This window comes from Melanotaenia boesemani, chromosome 13 (assembly GCF_017639745.1).
Source record: "Melanotaenia boesemani isolate fMelBoe1 chromosome 13, fMelBoe1.pri, whole genome shotgun sequence".
Taxonomy (NCBI): domain Eukaryota; kingdom Metazoa; phylum Chordata; class Actinopteri; order Atheriniformes; family Melanotaeniidae; genus Melanotaenia; species Melanotaenia boesemani.
The window spans coordinates 11400207-11421477 of NC_055694.1; the positions used below are offsets into that span (position 1 = coordinate 11400207).

General features: G+C 38.4%; 1 protein-coding gene across 6 annotated transcripts in view; it reads right to left on the reverse strand.

The window, feature by feature from the left end:
• Nucleotides 1-21007, reverse strand: part of tmcc1a (transmembrane and coiled-coil domain family 1a) — a 40241-nt gene extending 19234 nt beyond the window's left edge. Inside the window, exons 1-3 of one of the 6 annotated variants that reach the window (XM_042003306.1) lie at nucleotides 20927-21007; nucleotides 11045-11090; nucleotides 9777-10057 (exon numbers count right to left, since the gene is read on the reverse strand). In XM_042003306.1, coding sequence (XP_041859240.1) covers nucleotides 9777-10031 — 255 coding nt within the window. In that variant the 5' untranslated portion in view covers nucleotides 10032-10057; nucleotides 11045-11090; nucleotides 20927-21007. Of the gene's footprint in view, nucleotides 1-7255; nucleotides 7863-9776; nucleotides 10695-11044; nucleotides 11091-20926 lie in introns of those variants that run through there. The other 5 variants (XM_042003304.1, XM_042003303.1, XM_042003302.1 and 2 more) reach the window with 5 other exon arrangements.
• Between the last annotated feature and the right edge of the window lie 264 nt (nucleotides 21008-21271).

The window sequence follows — 21271 nt, forward strand, 5'->3', positions numbered from 1 at the left end:
ATCTTAAATGTTGTCCTCTCATAGTTTTAGATTATCTAACAAAACTTTGGCACCTCTATCATGTAGGCTACTGATTCCAAGTTCAAAAACCTTGTTTTCATCATTTAGTTGTCTTAATTTATTCTTGAACTAAGTTGTTTTTTCATGATAGTATTTCATTTAAAAGTTCAGGAGTAATCAGCTTATCACATTCTGGTTACTCTTAATTCAAGAACTTGTGGATGAAAACATAATAAGTTATAATAGCAGTAACCCGAACCTTTCCATTGAAATGAAAACAGAAATGCATAAAAAAAAACAATCCAACCACAGCAAATAAACTAAGAAATCACAGCTAGAATAAGACAACCAACCAACCACCAGAGGGAGCTATGGCACAAACTATTCTACACAATCAACTGCTGCATGAACAACTATTTCTGCTCTGTCTGGTCTCCCATTTCCTGACAGGTTTCCTGAAAAAGATCCATCTTTTTTTTTTAAATGTTTTTGTCTGCATTTTACCATTATTACCTTTCCTACAGACAGACATTCTTCCTTTTATGTAACATATTTCAGGTTAAATGAGGCAGTCACATCAAGGCACACAGGTGACTTGTGGCTAATACAATGAAAAGGTAGGAATGAAGAATATGCATGTCAAGGAGATGGAGAGAGAAAATGGAAAGACTTTAAATGACTTTAAGTAGTGTTGTGGTTATGTAAAATATTAACAATGAGGATTATGACAAGAAATTGGGTTAAAAAAATTGGTGCTGAGGGCATGTAATGTCAGATATTAAAAGACTGGTAGGTTACCAATGATACTGTGTAATTTCAGATGCGGCTGCAGCGATGAACTGTGAGAAAATGAAAGATTTCTAAGATTCCAGTTGGCTGACACACATAAGAATACAAGGCATGGTTCTGGTTATTAGCAGAGAGAAAATATGCTGATATTTCCCTCGAGGGTGTGATCAGATTTGAAATGTGTGTCCATGTGTGTTCTAAGTGGGTCAGTGGAGCAGAGCTGAGCTCAGCGATCTATGGTCTCATCCATAATTCATCCCAGTCGAACAAATGATATAGACTGAGAAGGGAGTGGCAAGGATGAAGAGCATGGCCTTTCTGAATTTGTCTGTCTGCTTGCTCTCCTCACAGCCTACAAGAATGAGCAATTTCCTTTTAAAAACAACCTGCTGATAACTTGGAAAAAGCAAAGGAAAACCAAACACATTACATTATCAGAAAAGTGGATGGTGGTTTGATTTGGTGAGCAGAGTAGCCACTGAAATCACTTCATAAACTACAGCTTCTTCAGAACTCTGCTGCCCGGATTATCACTTGCACACCTTCTTTTCAACACATCACACCGGTTCTCAAACAACTTCACTGGCTCCCAATAAAATTCAGAATCAACTACAAGATCCTGCTTTTCACCTTCAAATGTCTCCATAATCTGGCCCCTCCATATCTGTCTGACCTACTCCATATAGCTACTCCCTCCCGCACTCTCAGATCATCTTCCTCCATTCACCTTTCTGTGCCCCGTGCCCGTCTCACCACCATGGGGAGCAGAGCCTTCAGTCGCTCTGCTCCCCAGCTCTGGAACACACTCCCACCTGAACTCCGTAACATCGACTCACTTCCATCATTCAAATCACAACTTAAAACTCATCTGTTTAAACTGGCCTTCTCACCTTAATGTTTTTAACTGTCTGCTGCATGATGTTTGTTTTGATGTTTTGTCTTATGTTTTAACTGATTTTAATTGTCTTTTGTGAGGTGACCTTGGGTCTTGAAAGGCGCCTTGAAATAAAATTTATTATTATTATTATTATTATTAAAATTAATTCAGCAAGAAGGCAGTGTCTTAAGAACAGACATGTAGGTTAAGGTTGAAAACCAAATAAGTGGCAACCTTGGAGCGGCTGAGAAAACAGCAGATATACACATGCATGCACACCCAAAATGTCACAAATGTAAGCATGAGCTCTAAGAGGAAGGACCAGCTGCAGGCCAAAAATAAATACACAAAGGATGACCCATAGTGACTCACTGTTGACATGCACACTTATCTGCACAAAACCTCATTCGCCCCTGCCCCCCCAAAAAAGGGGAAAAAAAGAAGGAAAGTCAAAATTGCTAGAATTAAAAGGTTGTTATTGTCTTGAAAAAATAACTTAGCTAATACTAAAAATAGCTTGAACAATATCCATCTAAAGGAGTGTCATAATAATATTCATAATATAGTCATTTTTTATTCATTCATTAGAATATATGACAGCATATGTGAGCGCCCTTGAAAAGTGAACTCTGGTTCAGACATCTGTCTATTAATAGCAACAGAGAAATATGCAGAGCTGCAGCAAATTATTTCCTCATTTAGACACATTACAACTGGCTAAAAGGAAAAAATGACCTTAATATCACAAGTTCATTTTCATCTATCTTTCCCAATGACTTCAACTATCCTGCTGATCAATCGTTTATCTTTTAATCATTACTTTGCCCCATATCTATTTTGATCCGCTTCCTTTGTCCTTCCTTTTAATCACATCTGCAATGATGGTTTCACATAAAGTCTACACATAAGTATTTGTTTTTTTTCCTGTGTGTAAGTATGAACCAGTGCCTTCTGTTATGAATACAGCCAGTGTTGGATAAGGGCGTTAGCCTATGTGCATAATTATATGAATATTCAACAGCCTCATTAAATAGGCTAGGACGATGCATGAAAGGGAAGACAAGCAATTGGGTGGAGAGTTCAAACACACCCATGATTCATACATGTGGTCGGCTTTGTGTGAGAGATGAGGCTCTAATTCAAGTCTACTGAAAACACAGTACAACAAAACATTTACAGGAAATTAATTTACTTAATTTTATGTGCTTTTTTTAAAGTCGAAAAACAAACTAACCATTGAGCACTGTCAAATAAAAAGTCTTCCTTACTTCCAATTACCCATTGTCTTTTTAATTAAGTAAGTTTAATTTAAACATGCGTCAGAAAAGGAATGATTCTCTTCAGATTCAACTAATTTCTTGCAAAACACTGACATCTCATATAATTAACAAAGGGAAGCCTTGATTCAAACATTTAGAACAAACACTATTAACACAGGGATTTGGCAAATTGCATAGTCTAATTTTAGATGACACCTTTTTCATGCCCTGATAAGTCATTTTCGCACCAGACAGGCTGATGAGGTGGCTATGAGATCAGTTGGTGAACCTGCAAGCATTCAACTGGGTAAAGCCGCTTTGGCCTCCTTTGAACATCACCCTGTTACCATGGAGATAGGCTGTCTACGCACTGGACACAGATGAGAGCGAGTGATGAAGAAGAGTGTGAACATTAAAGAAAGGCAGTCTAAGACATGTATGAAGAAGGTAGAGTGTGGAGTTAAAGTAAGGAAATGAGAAGTGAAAAGCAAAAGAAGTGAAACGTGTATAACCAGCAGTGTATCAAATGAGATACGTTTTATTTCACTATTTTATTTACGATACTGGACAAAGCTTCTCATTTGTAAGTTGTTTTGGGATAAATGCGTCTAGTGAATGACTGTAAAATAAACGCCCTAATGTGTTGTCTGATGCAAAACAACTATAGGTTATTTTGAGGTTCGGGGATGAAAGAGAATGCTTGAAAATTTCAAATACAACTTCTGTTACAACAAACCACCCAACTAGACTGTTGCAAGATATGACATAAAAATTACTAGTAGTTTAACCTTTTTTTAATGTATAAATTGCAAGAGCCTTCAATATTTTTCTGGAAAGATTAAATGACCTATCAAAGATAAGATGATACCTCATCCCTTCTGCAGAGACCTGAAAGTGCCTCGCAGTGACCAAACACCTAAACTAAATTGACACCCATTTTAACTGACACATCAAAAAAATTCATAGACACATAAAACACACTGTTAGCAAATAATCCAAATAAAATAGACCAAAGAGACTTAAAAAGGGCCAAAACAGGATATCCCACTGTGTTTGACTCAGTCAATATTTGTGTTTGCTCTGCTGATCGATAACTTCCTTCCAGCAACAGATTCTCATTTTACAACTGGAAAGACATCACTGCTAGTTTCTTTGCTAGATACTCAGTTGTTTGATTATACTCGGGTTTAAATGTGAGCTTCTGTAACTGTCTTTACTTGGACTAAAGAGAAGTCTGCTGTAGAAGAGGTTTGATAGGAGTGGAGCGCTATCATATACATTTTCCTGGCCTGGCTCCATGTCAGTGAGACAGTGCAATAGGTCATGATTGTTTTTGCAAGATTTTCCAAAAATTCAGTGTCACTAAACTAATTCCAAGGACGAGCTGCTGTGTCCCACTTCAAAGGTCACCAACACTTTCCTCAGCACACAGTCTATAGCCTGAGGAGATGAGAGACGATGAGAACACTGATCAGGATGTTAAACTAGAGAGGTCGGAACAGGCCTGAAGGACCAGGTAATGTTCAGTTCTTCCCTCCCACTGACGCTTCGTCTTACTGCTGTCTTACAGGGTCACTACGCTGATAGAAACACACACTAAATTCTTCATAGATGAGTCTGTGTATGAAATATTTTGTAAAATGATTATGACTAGTTTCTGACAGCTAGGATCTGATCCTACTGTTAATACATAATTATAAATCAAACGGTACAACTCAAAGACACAAATTCAAACAACAAGCAGTGAGGCAAAAAACTCTGACGCACACTGAAAACTGGCCTAAATAATTTTGTTTAAAACCTTTATTGTAACAACTAATGATTAGAGCATTGGTTATGATGTGTTTTACAAGGATAAGCTTGAGCAAATTTGTCATATTAACTATGTTATCATCTTAGAGCAACAGTCATTATTTCCCAGATGTGTGTCTTCCACTGAAGCAATATTCATTCAGAGTTGACATTCAGGTGGATCTAATTTACTCATCAGAAGCTTAGGAGTTAAGAGTGAGAAATGCATGCCATCAGACCTCCTTGTAAGAGTGAGATGCAAAATGTTCTTAAACCAAGGAAGGGTTTTGTCTATATTTGGTCATGGACTAAAGAGTATTGGAAAGATGTCACATGGTAAAATGTGATAAGGCAGATCCAAAGAGACCATAAAAACCTGAAGATCAAGCTTTGCTCAGTGTCACAGATATAAAAATAATTTAATCCCAGGTATGGAATTAGCTAATTAAAGAACACGACTCAAATCAGCAAAAAACACTGTCCCAAGAGAGTGAGAGAGAGGGAGAGAGAGAGAGAGAGAGAGAGAATGAGAGAGACTATGATTTTACACAGATTGGCTTGTATGGAAACATGGACACTGATTGGATCACAATGAATTTGCTTGAATTTATTTTGTCTGTAAAGTGCCCTGAGATGACTTTGTTGTGGAATGGCGCTATATAAATAAAGCTGAATTCAATGGAATTGAACAACTTTTTTGGAAGTTGAAGGTGCAAGAGAACCAAGGAACCTTGAATATCATGTACTTCCCTCCACTGTCACTTGACATTAACCAAACTGAACATAGATGGGGATTTGCACACAATCCCAGAGTCCATATAACTTAAGTTCTGCTGCTATTAAAGCAAAAGGGGAATATATACTGAAAACAGTATAAATATTAAATTTACATGTTAAAACCTAAAAGATTTTTATCATCTCTATTAGATATTGTACTTAAAATACATAATCAAAACAAATAATATATTACTAAATAACTATTTTTTAAAAAGCAAACATGTCAAACCAAACAGGGAGAGATGTCTGCGTTTTAATCCTCACAAAACAAACAAACAAACAAACAAAAAACACCAACTAAGACTTTGTTTTGAGGAATCCTGCACAAGAACACGTTATCATGTTGTCCCTGATATGAAAACCAAAATACAGGGACTGAAAACAAAAGACAAAGGATGAACAAAAAGACAGGTAGTTCTGTTGGGAAGTGAGTTGAGGGAAAGAAGAGGTGACCTTCCCACCGCCCCACCCCCACACGCCCTTTTCCAATAATTCCCATCATCCCACTTTTGTTAGGGCCAACCTGCAGACAGGCCCTGAAGGATGTTATGATTGCTAAACACAAACACTGCTTCAGTCTCTGTCTGGCATGAAAATCTTATGGTATGAAAGGGGTAGCCTAAAGGTTTGGCTTGTGTTTCACTGCAGTTCAGTAGCTCATATCCCACAAGCGCATATTCCCCAGAACCTCGCCATCTCTGGTCCTAACATCCTAGGAGTAAACATTTTACACCCTGCAGCAATTCACACTCTCCACTTTTACTCCTGCTTTATTTCCCCCAACCCTCTGACTAGAGAAAAATGCAAGACTAGATCAGACTATTACTTTGTGTCAAAAAGTAAGGTTGTGTGTCTATGCATGTCCACCTAATACGGAAGCTTTTAGGCAGATAGATCTACCACTAACATCATATGGAACTAAAATGAACAAGGAGGGTGTAGTCATCCAATCAATTAATCAGCAGCTAGTCATAATTAGTACTACAGGCTAAGCACTAGCTGCAGAACAGCAGGCTTTAAACAGAATACTAGAGTTTTAATGAAATGTATTCACTCTCTTTACCCACACAACCACCAGGGTATCATTTGTTAAGGTAGTTAAGCAGACAGTTATTAAAAGCATGTCATAAATGCTCCCTAATCAGCAATAATCACACATAATGTTTACAGTAATTACTTCCCTTGGTGAGGGCTTGCATCGATCCTGTAGGCTACTGCTTTTAGCGCTGTGGCATGAGTTACTGTTTAACAAGAGCTGAGATAAACTGAGAAGGCAGATCACCCAGTCACTGCATGAAATAAACTACAGTAAAGTGAACAGAACAAATACTTTTGTTTATATATATATATATATATATATATATATATATATATATATATATATATATATATATATATATATATATATATATATAAAAGAGTAAATGGGGCAGCCAAAACTTTTGCCTGAAATGCTAGCTGGCTGATATTTTCCTGTTTTTAACAACCAAATTCCACTATTTTGATTGCAGTTTTAACCCAAAGTCTTCAAAAATTGGATCAAACAGCCAAAGCAACACCATTTGGCATCAAAGTACATACGTAGTTAAAAGAGAGAGAAAATTAAAGGAGAATGGATTTGGAAAAATATATGCAGGAACAACTTACAAAATAAAATAAATAAAAAATTAATACAACTCTATTTTGCTATTATTGGATCTACAACATTAAGATGTGAAGACACATGATTATAATACTGTACGTGTGTGCATTGAGAGCTTACCTTGGAGTATTGTCTACGAAGACTGAAGCGCTGCACCATCCTCGCTGACTGACTGACAGATCCACAGCTGGATCCCCTATTCTACTCCTCTCTGCTGATACTCCTCCAAAGTACATGCCACATTCACACACAAATACTCTTCTCTAAACACCCATGTGCACACATATTTCTAGTCCAGACAGCTTTCCTCTACTATGCAAACACAGGAGAGGGAAAAAAAGACAAAAAAAAGGAAGGGATAGAGATAAAGACAACTCAGCTGTGTTGCCTTCAACTAATATTCACAAGAAAGTGAGCTGTTTCATACTCACACAGATACAGTTACTTACACTCACATGTCTGTCAATGTATACATGATTTTCAGTAAACAGAGTATTTGAAACACAGAGGAAAATGAGGTCTTACATTCACACAAGTACACACCCCTCCACATCCTCCTGTGAAGACAAAACTGACACCACATTCACACACAGCTACAGCTCAGCTCTCAGTCATCTAGGATGAGGCAAGGTTGCCTCCTGCTTCCTGTCAGTGAAGGGCGGGGTGAAGAGGAGGTGCTGGTAGAGATTTAGAGAGAGGAGGAGGGACCAGCTGACTGCCTGTATTAATTCTCTCCAGGGAAAGAGAGAGGAGGACAGTTAGGGAAATAAGGAAGAACAGAGGGGGGTAAGGGCAGCACAAAAAGGAAGGAAGGAAGAAAGAAAAGGAAGGAAGAAAGAAAAAAAAAGAAAGAAAAGAAAGAAAAGAAAGAAAGAAAGAAAGAAAATATAACTTCAAACACGTATAAGCTCCTCTACCCCTGCTAGCAGCAGGATGTTACACCTCCAAGGTCAATCACGCTGTTACTATGGCAACGAAAGCAGGGCATACATCTAGGCAGCTTGCCGCAAGTTTCAGGGTAACCACGACGACGGCTTGGATTACCTTAATGACACTGCTCTGTTGCTGTGCCGAGTCTAGCCTGTTATGTTAGCTAGAGACGAGCGAGACTGGTTCTAATCTCAGCCGAGGACCAAAAGCAAACCTCAGAAAGGTGGATGCTTTTCTAAGACAATAGCAAGACTAATGGGGCACAGATGTCTGGTTCTCTCACACCCCAGGTGAGGTCATTCACACAAGGTTGCGGATAGCTGGTTTTACAGAGAAAGGGGAATGACTTAATCAGTTGTAGAACACAAAAAACTGTAACTTAACACAGGTATCTACAGTATGTAGCAGGTCAAGACTTTCTACACACCACTAAACTGAAAAGTAGACATCCTTTTGTCTCTGACACACTGACATTTTGTCGTGACCACATATTATATCATTAGCCCAACGATCAGTCTCCACATGAACCAAGCAATCCCAGGGTTGCTCACAGCAGGTTAGCTGATCTGATAGTGACCTCTGGTGGCCAATAGAACTAACTGTCATCTGAGATACCCAAAGGTGGCAAAAATATCTGAACTTCAGTTTATGTTTAAAAGACAGGCATAAAAAAAGAACTGCATGCAACAAACTACTCTTGTTTTAGGATTAAGCAAACTGATGTTGCAGACAGATTTCATGAGCACTGCATAAGTTGGTAACTATAATGAATGTGTTCTCTGGAGCAGCAGGAACTCTTTCTTATCTCTTCATGAGGTGGTGTTAATATAAAGGTTTTCTTAGGGATTTTTGTTTTATTTTAATTATCTGCCTTGACTAACCTTCACAGTGTGTAACTAATGATAGATGTTTCTTTTTAACTTAACGTGTGATGAGACTCAATTATTTGACTGAAACCCAATCAAAATGACAAACTTGTGATGGAGTTTAAGATGGTACCAATAGACTACAAAGATTAAATCAAGCAAAATAGTGGCTATGGTATTTTTAGTTTGTTTGCTTCAAATGAATTCATAAAACATACTTTCCTTAACATTGTTTAAAAGTGGGAAAACTAGTAAAAATGAAAGATAAAAAACGTATTTAAATGCGTGTCTTAAAGGTTTAACCATTACTGTAGGGGTAGTGTAAAACCAATCTTCAGTAATAATCAGCAGAGGATATTATCACAATTTAGAACATTTTTTTAGATTTAATTTTTCAAATTTTTTGTTTGGAAAATTATCTCTTAATGGGCAGCATCATCAATTGGAATCATTGCAGCAAGTAAAACCTGTATTTATTTTGATAAGTTCACCTAATCTTTTATTTGAAAAAGAAAAAAAAAGCCAGGTAAAAGTAACTGCACTGCAATATATGCAAACACTGCATGTGCATGCAGCTGGATGTCTGGCCTGAGCTTGGCTAAATGCTATTTGGGCAATAAAGAAACATAATTTTTTTTTTTTTATAAAATAATCCACAATGAGAGGCTTTGGGCTCTGTCATTGTGTTCACAGTTGAAACAGCAGGGAATGTCACCATACATCAAGCAGCAAGGTGAACCTTAACTTCTGGTTGACAGTTCAGTGACAAACCAGGACTGACACAATTAAAACAACACATCGATCAACCCGTGTAGTAATGATGATAAATGGCTGCTGTCACTTACCCTGTCTGTCTCCTCTGTTGACTGATACCCTGATGACAGTCCCACATCAACACTGGTGTATCCAGGAGCAGGGCTGCTGGGTGTGGGGTCAGTGGTAGAGGAGGAGCGTGGGCGGCTGGTATGCTGCTGTGGATCATGGGTGTGGCGGCGCTGCGGGGCCTGAGGGCTACTTCTTAGAAGGGGATCCCGGTCTCCACTCCCAGACCCGGATCCCTTACTGCGCCGGCTCTGCAGGCTGGTACCACGCCTCATCATGCCTGCAGGGGCTGAGCCCTGGCCAGCTGCAGAGGGAACCACAGGAGCAGAGATGTGGTCAGAGTCAGCACAGCTGGACCCCAAGGTGTCCTCAGGGGGAGAGGGGGAGGTGCCACCTGCTGACACCACAGAGGAAGATGAGGAGGAAGATGATGAAGGGAAGGTGGAGCGAGAGAAGGAGAGGCGTTTACGCTGTTGCTGGAATAGTTGTTTCAAGCCCTGGCCAAGAACCCCCATGCTTTCTCTAGCATTTTGGCTCATCTTACTAAAAGAAGGGTGCTCTGACTGAGAAGAGGCCTTCAACAACTCTGGGCCCACTGAATCCCCTGTTGCTTCAGTTCCAGGACTTGAACTGGGGCCCAATCCCTCTGGCTCTCTTTTACTGATATCCCCCTGCTGCATATGGTCCTGCTGATGCCACGTAAATAGCAGAGATGAACTGTCCAATTAAATAATGTGCTTACACCTCCCTATCTATCTGTCAGGCATGCAGAGGGCCAGTCTAGGTCAATGACAAAGGAAAAGAATAGAGAATAAGAGAGTGCAGTAGAAGTGGAGATGGAACTGTCTGATGGAGGGTTGGATCAGCTCATTCACAGTCAGAGGGATGGATCCAAATTGGGAGCATGCATCTTTGATTCAGGAACAAGTAGCCTTGCTGGTCTGACACAAAGAGAGAGGAGATGGATTATGAGAAGATGGAATGATACCTATATCCAGTAATCATCACATATTTTCACCTCAACTTTTGACCATCTTTTATAAAAATAGTATTTTAAATCCTTGAAACATGCTGCTGTTTCATGATCAAATATAGTCAAACAAGCGGGATCCAAGTGAGTTAATATGACACAAATATCACAAAAGGAAGGATGCATTTATTTAAAAGTAAGCAGATATGTGGAGAATTGAGAGAGATGCATTGAGAAAGGTTTACTAAAATAAAAAAAAATTGAAGTGGAGGAGAGAAGCGGAATGACTGCAGATAAAAGATAAAAGAAAAATCCACCTACCATCGACCCAACCATCATCCCAGTGTGACTCACTCTTCTGGTGTACCTGAAAGTAGAAAGAATGAAAAACAGAATACTTTTTAAGATTGAAAACTGAACTTATTGACCTCAAGTTACACAAGTAATTGGGAAATTCACTCTTATTCTAATAATGAATCAGTTTTACAATGGAAATGCAGGGCATACTGAACAAAGAATGTAATCATGTGTATAGAGATTAACCACAACAAACCAATCACAGATTGGTTTCACCTTTCAAAAGTTTGGGGTCACTTCCCTATTGAATCCCATGGCAAAGTGACCCCAAACTTTTGAATAGTAGTGTAAATAGAAAAGCACTGATCATCTTGTGACAGTACAATGTTCTGCTTGTAAACCTTGGATGATTAATACCAACCCATACAATGTTTAAGACTCAAATCAATGGGTAATTAGCAGACTTGTTAAGAGCTTGACATCAAGTTCTGCATATGTCTGAGACAGGTGCTATGAGGGAGGGAAACTGCAAGACACTGGCCCTCATGAAACAGGATTGAGGATCCCTGTTGTAAACCCAGCTCCTCACTGCCACCTACACTACACCATGACAACAGCACTCCCTGATGGCAAAGTCATCCCCCAACAGGACAAAATGCCCCACCACACTGCTAAACTGTCCATGAACTGCATACGCAACCTGACAAAGAGCCAAGGGGCTACCCCAGCTTCACAACTCCACGATCCAAAGATGACAGAGAACACATGGGATTCACTTGAGCAAGCCTCATATGGTTAACATGATATACCGCTAACATCCCGTCAATGTCCTGAGTATCAGCTGTTCTGGTGGCATGAGTGGGACTTGCACATATTAGGCTGGATGTTATATTGTTATGGCTGATCAGTGTGTGTGTTTGCATTTGTATGTGTTCCTTCAGGAGCCAATTTACTATCCTCAAAGGCAGTCCTTCCTCATCCTGTAACATTATCAAGAGACACCTCCTGCAGCCTTGAAAATCAAGCTGAAAAGAATAAGCAGAGTAGACAGCTGACAAAATAGAAGTCATCTTCCTCAAGAAGTACCCTTATTGGTCTAACAATGATCATCTCATAGATGGACCCAGACAGGTAAGCACAGCCCATGCCTCCTTGCTGAATCATTAGCTGCTTCCACTGAGGAAAGCTAAACAAGGGAGGTGAGAGCAAATATTTTCCTTCGGTCACACACAAACAGATGAGGAATGAGCATGAAGCTACTTGCAGGTGAACCTGTTCAACGCCTGCTCACAGTGTCGCAACCTAATTTATCAACTGTAACATTGCCTCTTCAGTAAAAAGTAGTTTTACTGCACATAAATACATCAGCTTTTATATTCTCAAAGAGCCAATCCTTAATAATCGTTTCTGCTGAGCTGACAGCTTCAGGCTGGAAAATAGTAATATGCTGAATTCACAGTCTGTGTTCACAGAGCAGTGTCTCTCAGTTAAATATAACTTCTGTTTGCCAAAAAGAGATCAGGTGATCAGATTTACTTGAGTCACCTGCTGGCTGCTATGTGAGGAGACACTTCTGTTAATTGTGCTGTTCATACTAATAAAAACAGGTCCAGATTTCAGAAAAGCGATTTAACAAATGGTAATCACACTCCTCTTTCTTGGCTTGAATAACTCCATATATCTTCAACTACTTATTATATTAAAGCACACAATTCTACTGTACATACTCAGATACATATTTCTCTTTAATGAGATATGACTGGAAACTGCTGGGAGAAGCTTCAGCACCCCAGCGACCTGAACTGGATGAAGTATGCAATATGAATGAATGAATGAATGAATGAATGAATGAAGATATTTCTGCTTGTTTGTAGAATATTTACATTAACACATTTTTATGCTTGGAGTCTAATGCAATGCAATTATCTGTTTTAATATTCAACATCACTGTTTTGTTAAATTAATTTAGATTCAGCTCTCAGTCTCTCTTCTGTTATATGCCTTTATAAGCTTAAAATGGTATTGTGTCACTTTTCTGTATATGTGTGTTCTCTTTGTAAGCAAGCTTTTCAGTGTAGCATTACATAACAGAGGGCAGGCTGTCATGCATGAATACATAATCAAATATGCATGTTTTACTTGGTCACTGTCTGTGTGAGCTACAGTAAAGTATGATTCTTGATTAAGCACTATGTTGTTGTTTCAGAGCTGGTGAGTGGAGGGGTATGCAAGTTAATCCTGTACTGAAGCTACAGCTAAACCTGCGGTCCGTATCCAACCCTCCATCCAATTCAGTAAATCCCCTCCCTCATCCCAGAAGCTGATCCCAGCACTGGATTGGATGTTTTCTTGATTGCCTACGGTTTTATATTCAGTCCAAATCCTCTCTCAGGAGCCTTTAGAGGACAGCACTTTATTGTCATATTTTTTGTGCATGGCTGTATCTTTGTTCAATTTAAATAAGTCTTGTTGATCCACCTTGATGAAGTGATGACGCAACTGAAGCAACAACAGACGGAAGTGTCTTAAGAGACTACTTTATTTCATGACATTCTGACAGCCTACCAAGAACTGACTAATGAAAAAACGGCACAGCTGGCAATGTCACATTTAACATTATTCTGATGTTTCATAATTTTACTTAATGTTAAAAAGCTAAGAAAACATCACTTATAGTTTTTACTGAAAAGGACTCCAGAAGTGCTTCTTGGAAGGCTGGCAGAAATCATGTGATGAACCAGCATTTTGATTTGAAGAAATCTCAATAACCATAATCTTTTTCTATGCACATGATACTAGATTAACAGGAATGATATATTAAGGTCCGCTCTCCCTTGTCCACCAGACAGCTCACTGATTATCATTGTGAGAGACAACCATGGTCTGCAGCCTCTGTGAGTCAGCATGTTTGTCAGGAATTTCACAATGCTGTCAAAGGTAAATGACACATAGCTACATGGACAATGGCTTCTCTGGAGCTATGTCATCCTCACTTAATCCTGCATGCAAATATGCACTCACATACTGCTAGCCATAACTCAATGTCTCATTCTTTCAGCTTTCAGCTGCAGGTTGTCCTGGTTTCATGATCTTTGGCATGCTAAAACTGACAAAAACTGAAAGTTAAAAGATTCAGGTAAAGAAAAGAAACATTTTATTTTATATCTAAAACTATAATCTTGACTAATGACTCTTCGGTTTTACTTTGACAACATCTATTGAGCTGTTTGAGAATAAATTACAAAATCATCTTATTTTAGATATAAAATAAAAATAAATAAAAATAAAAATAAAAAAAAACTATATTTTTATCCAGGTAAAGATGATATACTGAAAAAGACAGGACACCTGTATATTGTAAATTCACTTCCAATTAAAGGAGCTTATTTGCACGATAACAAAATTACATGCTCTTGTTGATTATATTTGAATGAAAAGAAAAAGAAAAACAACAGGGTATGACCAGCAAAAATAGAGGTCAATCCGGTCTGTGCTCTGTGACCCTGAAGTAGCCATGTTGCTCATTGCTGAACATATAGTTGGTCAACTTAAAATATGGATACAGCTTAAACAAGCCTATGCAGTGTTTCCAGAAGAGTCTGCGAGCTGGTGTTGAATAGACTGCTCTTTGTTTCCTCTGAACCGCACACAGGCCCATCGCTGCTCTTTGTGCTCTGCCTCTTTCACTGCCAGACACACATCAATAAGAGCGGAATTAGGCCAGAGAGTTCTGTCAGTCATGTTTGTGTTTGAGTGCATGCACAAATATGTGCACGTTTGTGTCAGACAAAAAAAAAAAAAGAAAAGAGATTACACAAATGACATAGTGGGAATATGTGTACATATGTATGTGTGTCTTTGTGTGTGTTTTCTTTGACCAATGGAAACTGGACCATATCTCATTCAGCAGCTGTATAATGACAGCATAGCCAGGAAACTGGAACAATCGTTATTGTATTTACGTGTGTGTATGTGAGGCTGGGAGGCAGATAATAGCACAGTTGTGTCAGCTGTGACAGTGAAGGAGATGACTTCAGCACACTGCAGAAAGTATGATAAGAAACACAGCTCTGTATCAGATGGTGATCATGACAAAGTGAAAGAAGGGAAATTGAGGGATGCGGAGTGAAACAGGCCATACTGGATCAAAGCCATCCAGTGGTCCATGGCGTGTTTCGACTAGCCATATCAGGTTGAAGCTGGGCGCCTGACAGAAAGTGTCTGAATGAGGATGTGTACAGCAGGTATTTTCCTGTAAATCGTAGGCACATCCAATTGTGCAAGATATAACCCACAGGCAGGCCCTGATGCCAAAGGTGTGCTTAGCTTTCCAGGAACAAGATAAACCTGAGGATCTACCATCTTTTACTTTGACAGATATAAATCTGTAAAATGACACCACAAGCTCAACTTGCTTGTACAGCCACCAAGGAGACCACTGGTGAAGACTAATTTTGACCTTATCTTATATTATTAAAAAAAAAAAAAGTTTATAAACTGATATTTTATGCTGTTTTCAGAAATCGGTTATATTCATTTGATATTCTACACAACACGACGCTAAAACATGAACAGAAATAAACAAAATACACACTACAAACTAACAAAAACCGAAACAATAAGTGCCAGACTGTGTGAAGAAAATACAAACCATCCAAGAGAAATTAAGTACAACACAGTACAAACTGACACCAGGGTAACTGTTATGTTGGTCTGCTGTGGTTTTATGGATTAATACTTTATTAAACACCTCATGATATTTGAAGTAAAGGTTTCACTGTGCTATTGGATAGTGAATAAATCTAGAAAGCATGGCAGTAATGTTGACTAGAATGATGACTAGTAGGGAATCACAATCATGCTGCATGTTGCACATTATCAAGTAAAATGCTTTGTTTACTGGTGGAGTTTTGTTTATGGAACACCTCTGGATCTGTGCTCATCACCACAGCAAGTGCCCTAATGAATAATTTACAACTTGCACGGCACTGATATAGGTTCATGCTAACTACAGTGACAACACTGAGTGCAGACTGAATGTGTCCTATCAGGGAAAATATTGAATTGATTTCTCACTCCTTGCAGGTATGAGATTTTCTCATGAGGAGTTTCCAGTGGACAACGGGTGACATTCATAGAGAATGTAAAGTATTTTAAGCTCTTAAATGCAGCCTTCACATAATAACCTTAAGGGTTAAATAGTAGTCAAACAGCTCATATTTCAAGTGACCTAATCAACTGTCTACAGGCCTAAAACTGTCTACACACCAGCTGAAATCTCAGACTAAAGACTGTGTTTATCCAACACAGGTAGAAAGGATAGGGAAAAGGTAGGGTTTAATCCAAACAGCACAGAGGAAAGAAACCCAACAGGTTATCAGGCCATCAGGCATTTGACTCTTTGCATTGAGAACAACTTTATGCAGTCAGTTATAAATCATCTGCATTGTCACCTATTTAAATAACTCTTTAGGCAAATCACTGGCTTAAGGCAACCAGGCACTACTGTGACCCACTACAGAAGTTAGTGGGGATCAGTACAACCAAGCTTAGCTTTGAAGCTTTAACTCTGAGCATGGTACTGGGGCTCAGCCCACATGCTGTGGGGTTAAAAAAATCAACTTCACAATGTGAGGTAATTAAAGATGCAAGATATAATTTCTTACCTTTAAACTTCAATATACTTTGCTGTAATGTTCAGAAGTTAAACAAATTGAAACAAAGAGATTATCATAACACTGGTAAAGTCTAGTGTTCTCATTAATTCAAGGCTTCAGCTGCCAATCAACTTCATCTCTGCTACATGTGTGCAACAGCTGAAACCTCATACAGGCTTCATATGACCTTTAAGATTGAATTTTGCACAAAATAAAGATTTGGATTCTATCCCCATCAGTGATACATACAGTAGATTTAGACTTATTTGCCAGACTGAGCAGAAGTAATTACAGTGTGCAAAACAAAATTTTGAAAGTTTATAGGGCACTTGACTAATTTTAATAATATAAAAATATCTGTTTATATAATTTAACACCAAAACAACACTGCAGTCTTGCATTAAAGTGCAAACTCTTGTGGTGTTCTGCTCCCTCTGCCTCTTTCCTGTAGGAAGGGATCAGAGGGAGGCAGGCAGCTTGTTGCCAGTAGAAACCACAGCCTTTAAAAAGGAATTTCACCTTCATTCTGGTAGTGTGGGAGTCGTTACTAATAGAGAAAATAAAGCCACTCTATTCACTGCTTCAGAATTAACTAAAAAGAATGGTACAAATTTTTCTTTGAATATGAGTTTTGAACTACTGGAAACAGCAAATATTAAATAAAAATAATAATATTAATGTTATTCTGTGCTTTGACACCTATCCCACCTTGTGAGCATTCATAAACAAATCTCTTCTGGTGGAGGATGGAGATAACAAAGGAGGAGAGTGTTAGTGGGAGAAAGGGAGGTTAAGGGAACAAAAACTGTTTTCTCTGATTGGATAACATTTTTTCTTTCGCCATGGAGGACCAGTGGCTGAGAGAGTGGATCCAATTAGCTGTTTAGGATTCTTAAAACTTATTTTAAATTACTTTAAATACCTCACAAATGATTTTTTCAGCATGTGTTTAAGAAAAACAAAAGAGCAACATAGAAGTTGCATCATGTCAGTTGTTAGTTTATTTAAAAATAACTGGTTATAGCTCAAAATGTTGCTCTTAAACATGTACCTTTCACAGTCACTTCACTGATATTAATAGATGAGCAAGATGCCCAAACATGTACCAAATATGCCACTCCCCCATATATACTGAAACCAATGAACATTTCAGAGTATTAACACTTCATTGCAATTTATCATGCAAGTGCACATGGTGGTGTTAATCTGTACACCAAAAGTATTAGTTGATTTAACTGTTCCTCAATCAACAAAAAACAATTCAATTTTCTATTTATTTATTATTAGTTAGCAATAGCTGTTTGTTTACATAACTATAAAAAAAAATTACTCTAATCTGACCCAACTTGAATGTGCACATAGCCAGCAGAATGGAATTGGTTAAGTAAGTTATTCCAAAGTACAATAGTACAGTAGCACAATAGTGTAATAGTACAAAGACAACATATTTAATGTTAACTGGGGAAAAAAATTGTATGCTTTGAATAGGCAGTATGGGAAAGGACACTATTGTTGTAATTTTACATATAAAAACATGGCATGAGAGTGAGGAAGATGCACACAAGTAAAAACTGATGAATGGAAAACAGTAACAGATGCAATCAACTCTGTTACCTCAGGGTGAAAGATTCTGCAGAGATTAGAGGTGGTCGGATTATGTATGAGTAACAAAAAAGTGCATAATCAGATCTACAGGAGGACCGGCAACTTTTGTTTTATCTCCAATGAATGAACACACTCCCTGGACAGTATACAATCTTTCAAGGACAATGTCTGACATGGATGTATCTAGATGGATGTGGATGTAAAGATGGTGTCCAGTATGTTGGCTGTTTTCCATTTACAGCCTATGACAGCCTACACCAGCACATGTGCCACTCATGTGTCTGATAATCGCAATGATTACAAAATAGTAACTCTCTTTTATAAAGTCTCATTCTGAGGTTTATCCCTTGGTGTTCCAGTTATCCTTATGCAAGACTATGACACATGGCTGATATTTATAGCACCCAAAATGAAAAGAGACTATTAGAATAACTAATAATAAGAAACAAAGTCAAAATAAAAACTGTACAAGTGAAATTGTCCATTTTGTTTTACAGTTGACTAAATTTAGATTGCCTTTTTTCATTCAGATGCTAAATTTCACCATGTCAGGGCTGAATTGCTCCAAGAACTTGTAGATGCACGGTCTGTAGAATTTGTGAGGGGTGCACATTTTCACTACAGATTCTTCTTTTATAAATGATCAGTTTATGTGCAGCAAAAGCTGTACTCATAGTATTCATGTGTATGAAATGCTTGTGCATCTGGCCCCTGGACTCATGTACTACGCTGCCATTATGTGTACATAATACAGGGTTATAATAATTAGTAAATTATTGCATTTTGTTATTATATTTCAAATGGGGTACCAACATACTTAGAAGAAGGCTGTACCTAATGTTTAAACAATAAAATGATCCAGTCTGCAGGAGACATAACATCATACAGCCATAAACCGACATTATCTTCATCATCTTTATGAAAACACACAGCCTTCTCTCTTTCTTCCATCAAAATAAGCAAAATCTCAGCAACATCAATCTTTACAAATATAATAAATAAAAATCACCATTTGTATAACTTTACTACAATCTGTTGTTCTGTTGTGACAAATGCAGGGTTCCTATACACATGGCAAATTAACCAGCCCTTCTGACAGCCATATAAGACTACAGTATGCTGAGTTAATCTGATCTAGCATAAACCCATCTTTACCACATTCAACACTAAACAGTTTACAAGAGGTTGAATACATAATCAGAGGAGCCAACTTGATCTTGGAAGATATAGAGCTCAATCCTGCATGCATCATCAAACCCTGCCATACACATAAAAGAAAAAAAAAACATTGCACTCATAGGTCTACATTTTAAGCTCATTTCTGAAGAGAGAAGAAGCAACGTGAGTGCAGCCGAAAACTGCAGCAGAAAACAGGAGCATGTGTGTGTGTGTGTGTTTGCGAAGCAAGGCGAGGAGGGGGGAGTCATCATGGTGGTCTGACCATCGGAGTGAGACGTGAATGGCTGTGTTAGAAGTGCCCTGAAGGGGCAGCCAAGCTCTCAGCCACTTAGCAGACTAGGCTGAACAGATAGTGGGATACATCATGTCATGTCAGACCCTTCCAAGCCTCTACATCTCTGCACAGATAAAAATGTCTATCAGAATGCATGAGTGGAGTAAACAGATATTAAAAAAAAAAAAACTTCCATCACAATGATGCAAAGTGGATTTCATTCATTACTGAGGAGAGGCCAACCTGCAACATCAAACCCACATGTCTTCAACAGAGAACAGAAAAAGGCGAGATGGAAACTGTAATCTTCTAAATGCATCTCTGCATCTTTTTTCCAGACTGTTTGCCTGTTTGGTGTGTGTCTGTACGTGTGTCTGTCTCCTAGACACTGATAATAATGGCTACAGAAAAAAGAAAAATAGTTTAACCTATCTGTAGCAAAACTAGGCTTCAGGTATAAAAAGGCTGCAGACTGCATTTACCTGCTGAGATGAATTTATAAAACTTGCACAATGGCGGGTCCATGGCTAAACTGGTAAACCTCAGATATATCAATGCTGACAGTATCCAGTAATAATGAACTGGGGGCTAAACCCTGCTCGCAGACTTTGTTTTGTGGCATAACACAGAAAGTCTTTAAAACATAATGCCAACACATAACGCTTCCACTAAAGCTTTCATCCTGGCAAACTTCTCGGAAGTAACTACGACACTGAGAATTAAAGTTTCACTCAATCAGAAGTACCAAAACCCCGCATTTGAACACTGTCATGACACCACAGGCCATGACAAATAGCGACCGTTACGAAAGATAAGACAATTCCACATTAAACAACGCAAAAAAGAGCTTTAGAAAAAAACTACAAGCAGACAAACCTTCGTGTATATTTTAGGATATATACTACTCTAAACAAAAACAGCTTTAAAATAGCCTAAATGACAGGTCAGTACCAATCAAGTATTGTTTTTTTTTTTTTGTTTTGTTTTTTTTGTTTTTTTCGTCAGCTGCGGCAGCAATGTGTTAACAGACACAGGTTGACAGTCCCGTTAGAGTGTCATTGTACTGGGCTGCTTATACGGTTAAATATCTACTTCGACATTCTAACAGGACTCAACACACATCACACATACGGACAAGCCTACGGTAAAAAAGCCCCTAAACATTCAACTAAAAATATATTTCACACTTACATTAGTGATAGCAAACTGTTGGAGCTGACACTGTCAGTCAGCGAGCAACACCCCTTTGCCGAGTGCTGTGACCACCACGAGCCACCCTTCCTTCCAATGACACTGCTCTGACGTCATGGCGTAAGACGTAACCTGCTGGGAAGGAAGCCAAAGATTGTGTTGCGGCACGTTGACTGACTTAACATTATTAAAAGAAAGATTAGTTTAGATTCACAATTTACGGAGGCCGAGAGCCCAAATTAAATTTGAAATTAAATAGCTGAAATTATAGTGATTACTTGATAAGATTGTTTTTAAACAATGTTTTGTATGTATGTATAATGTATGTTTTTAAGTTAATATCGC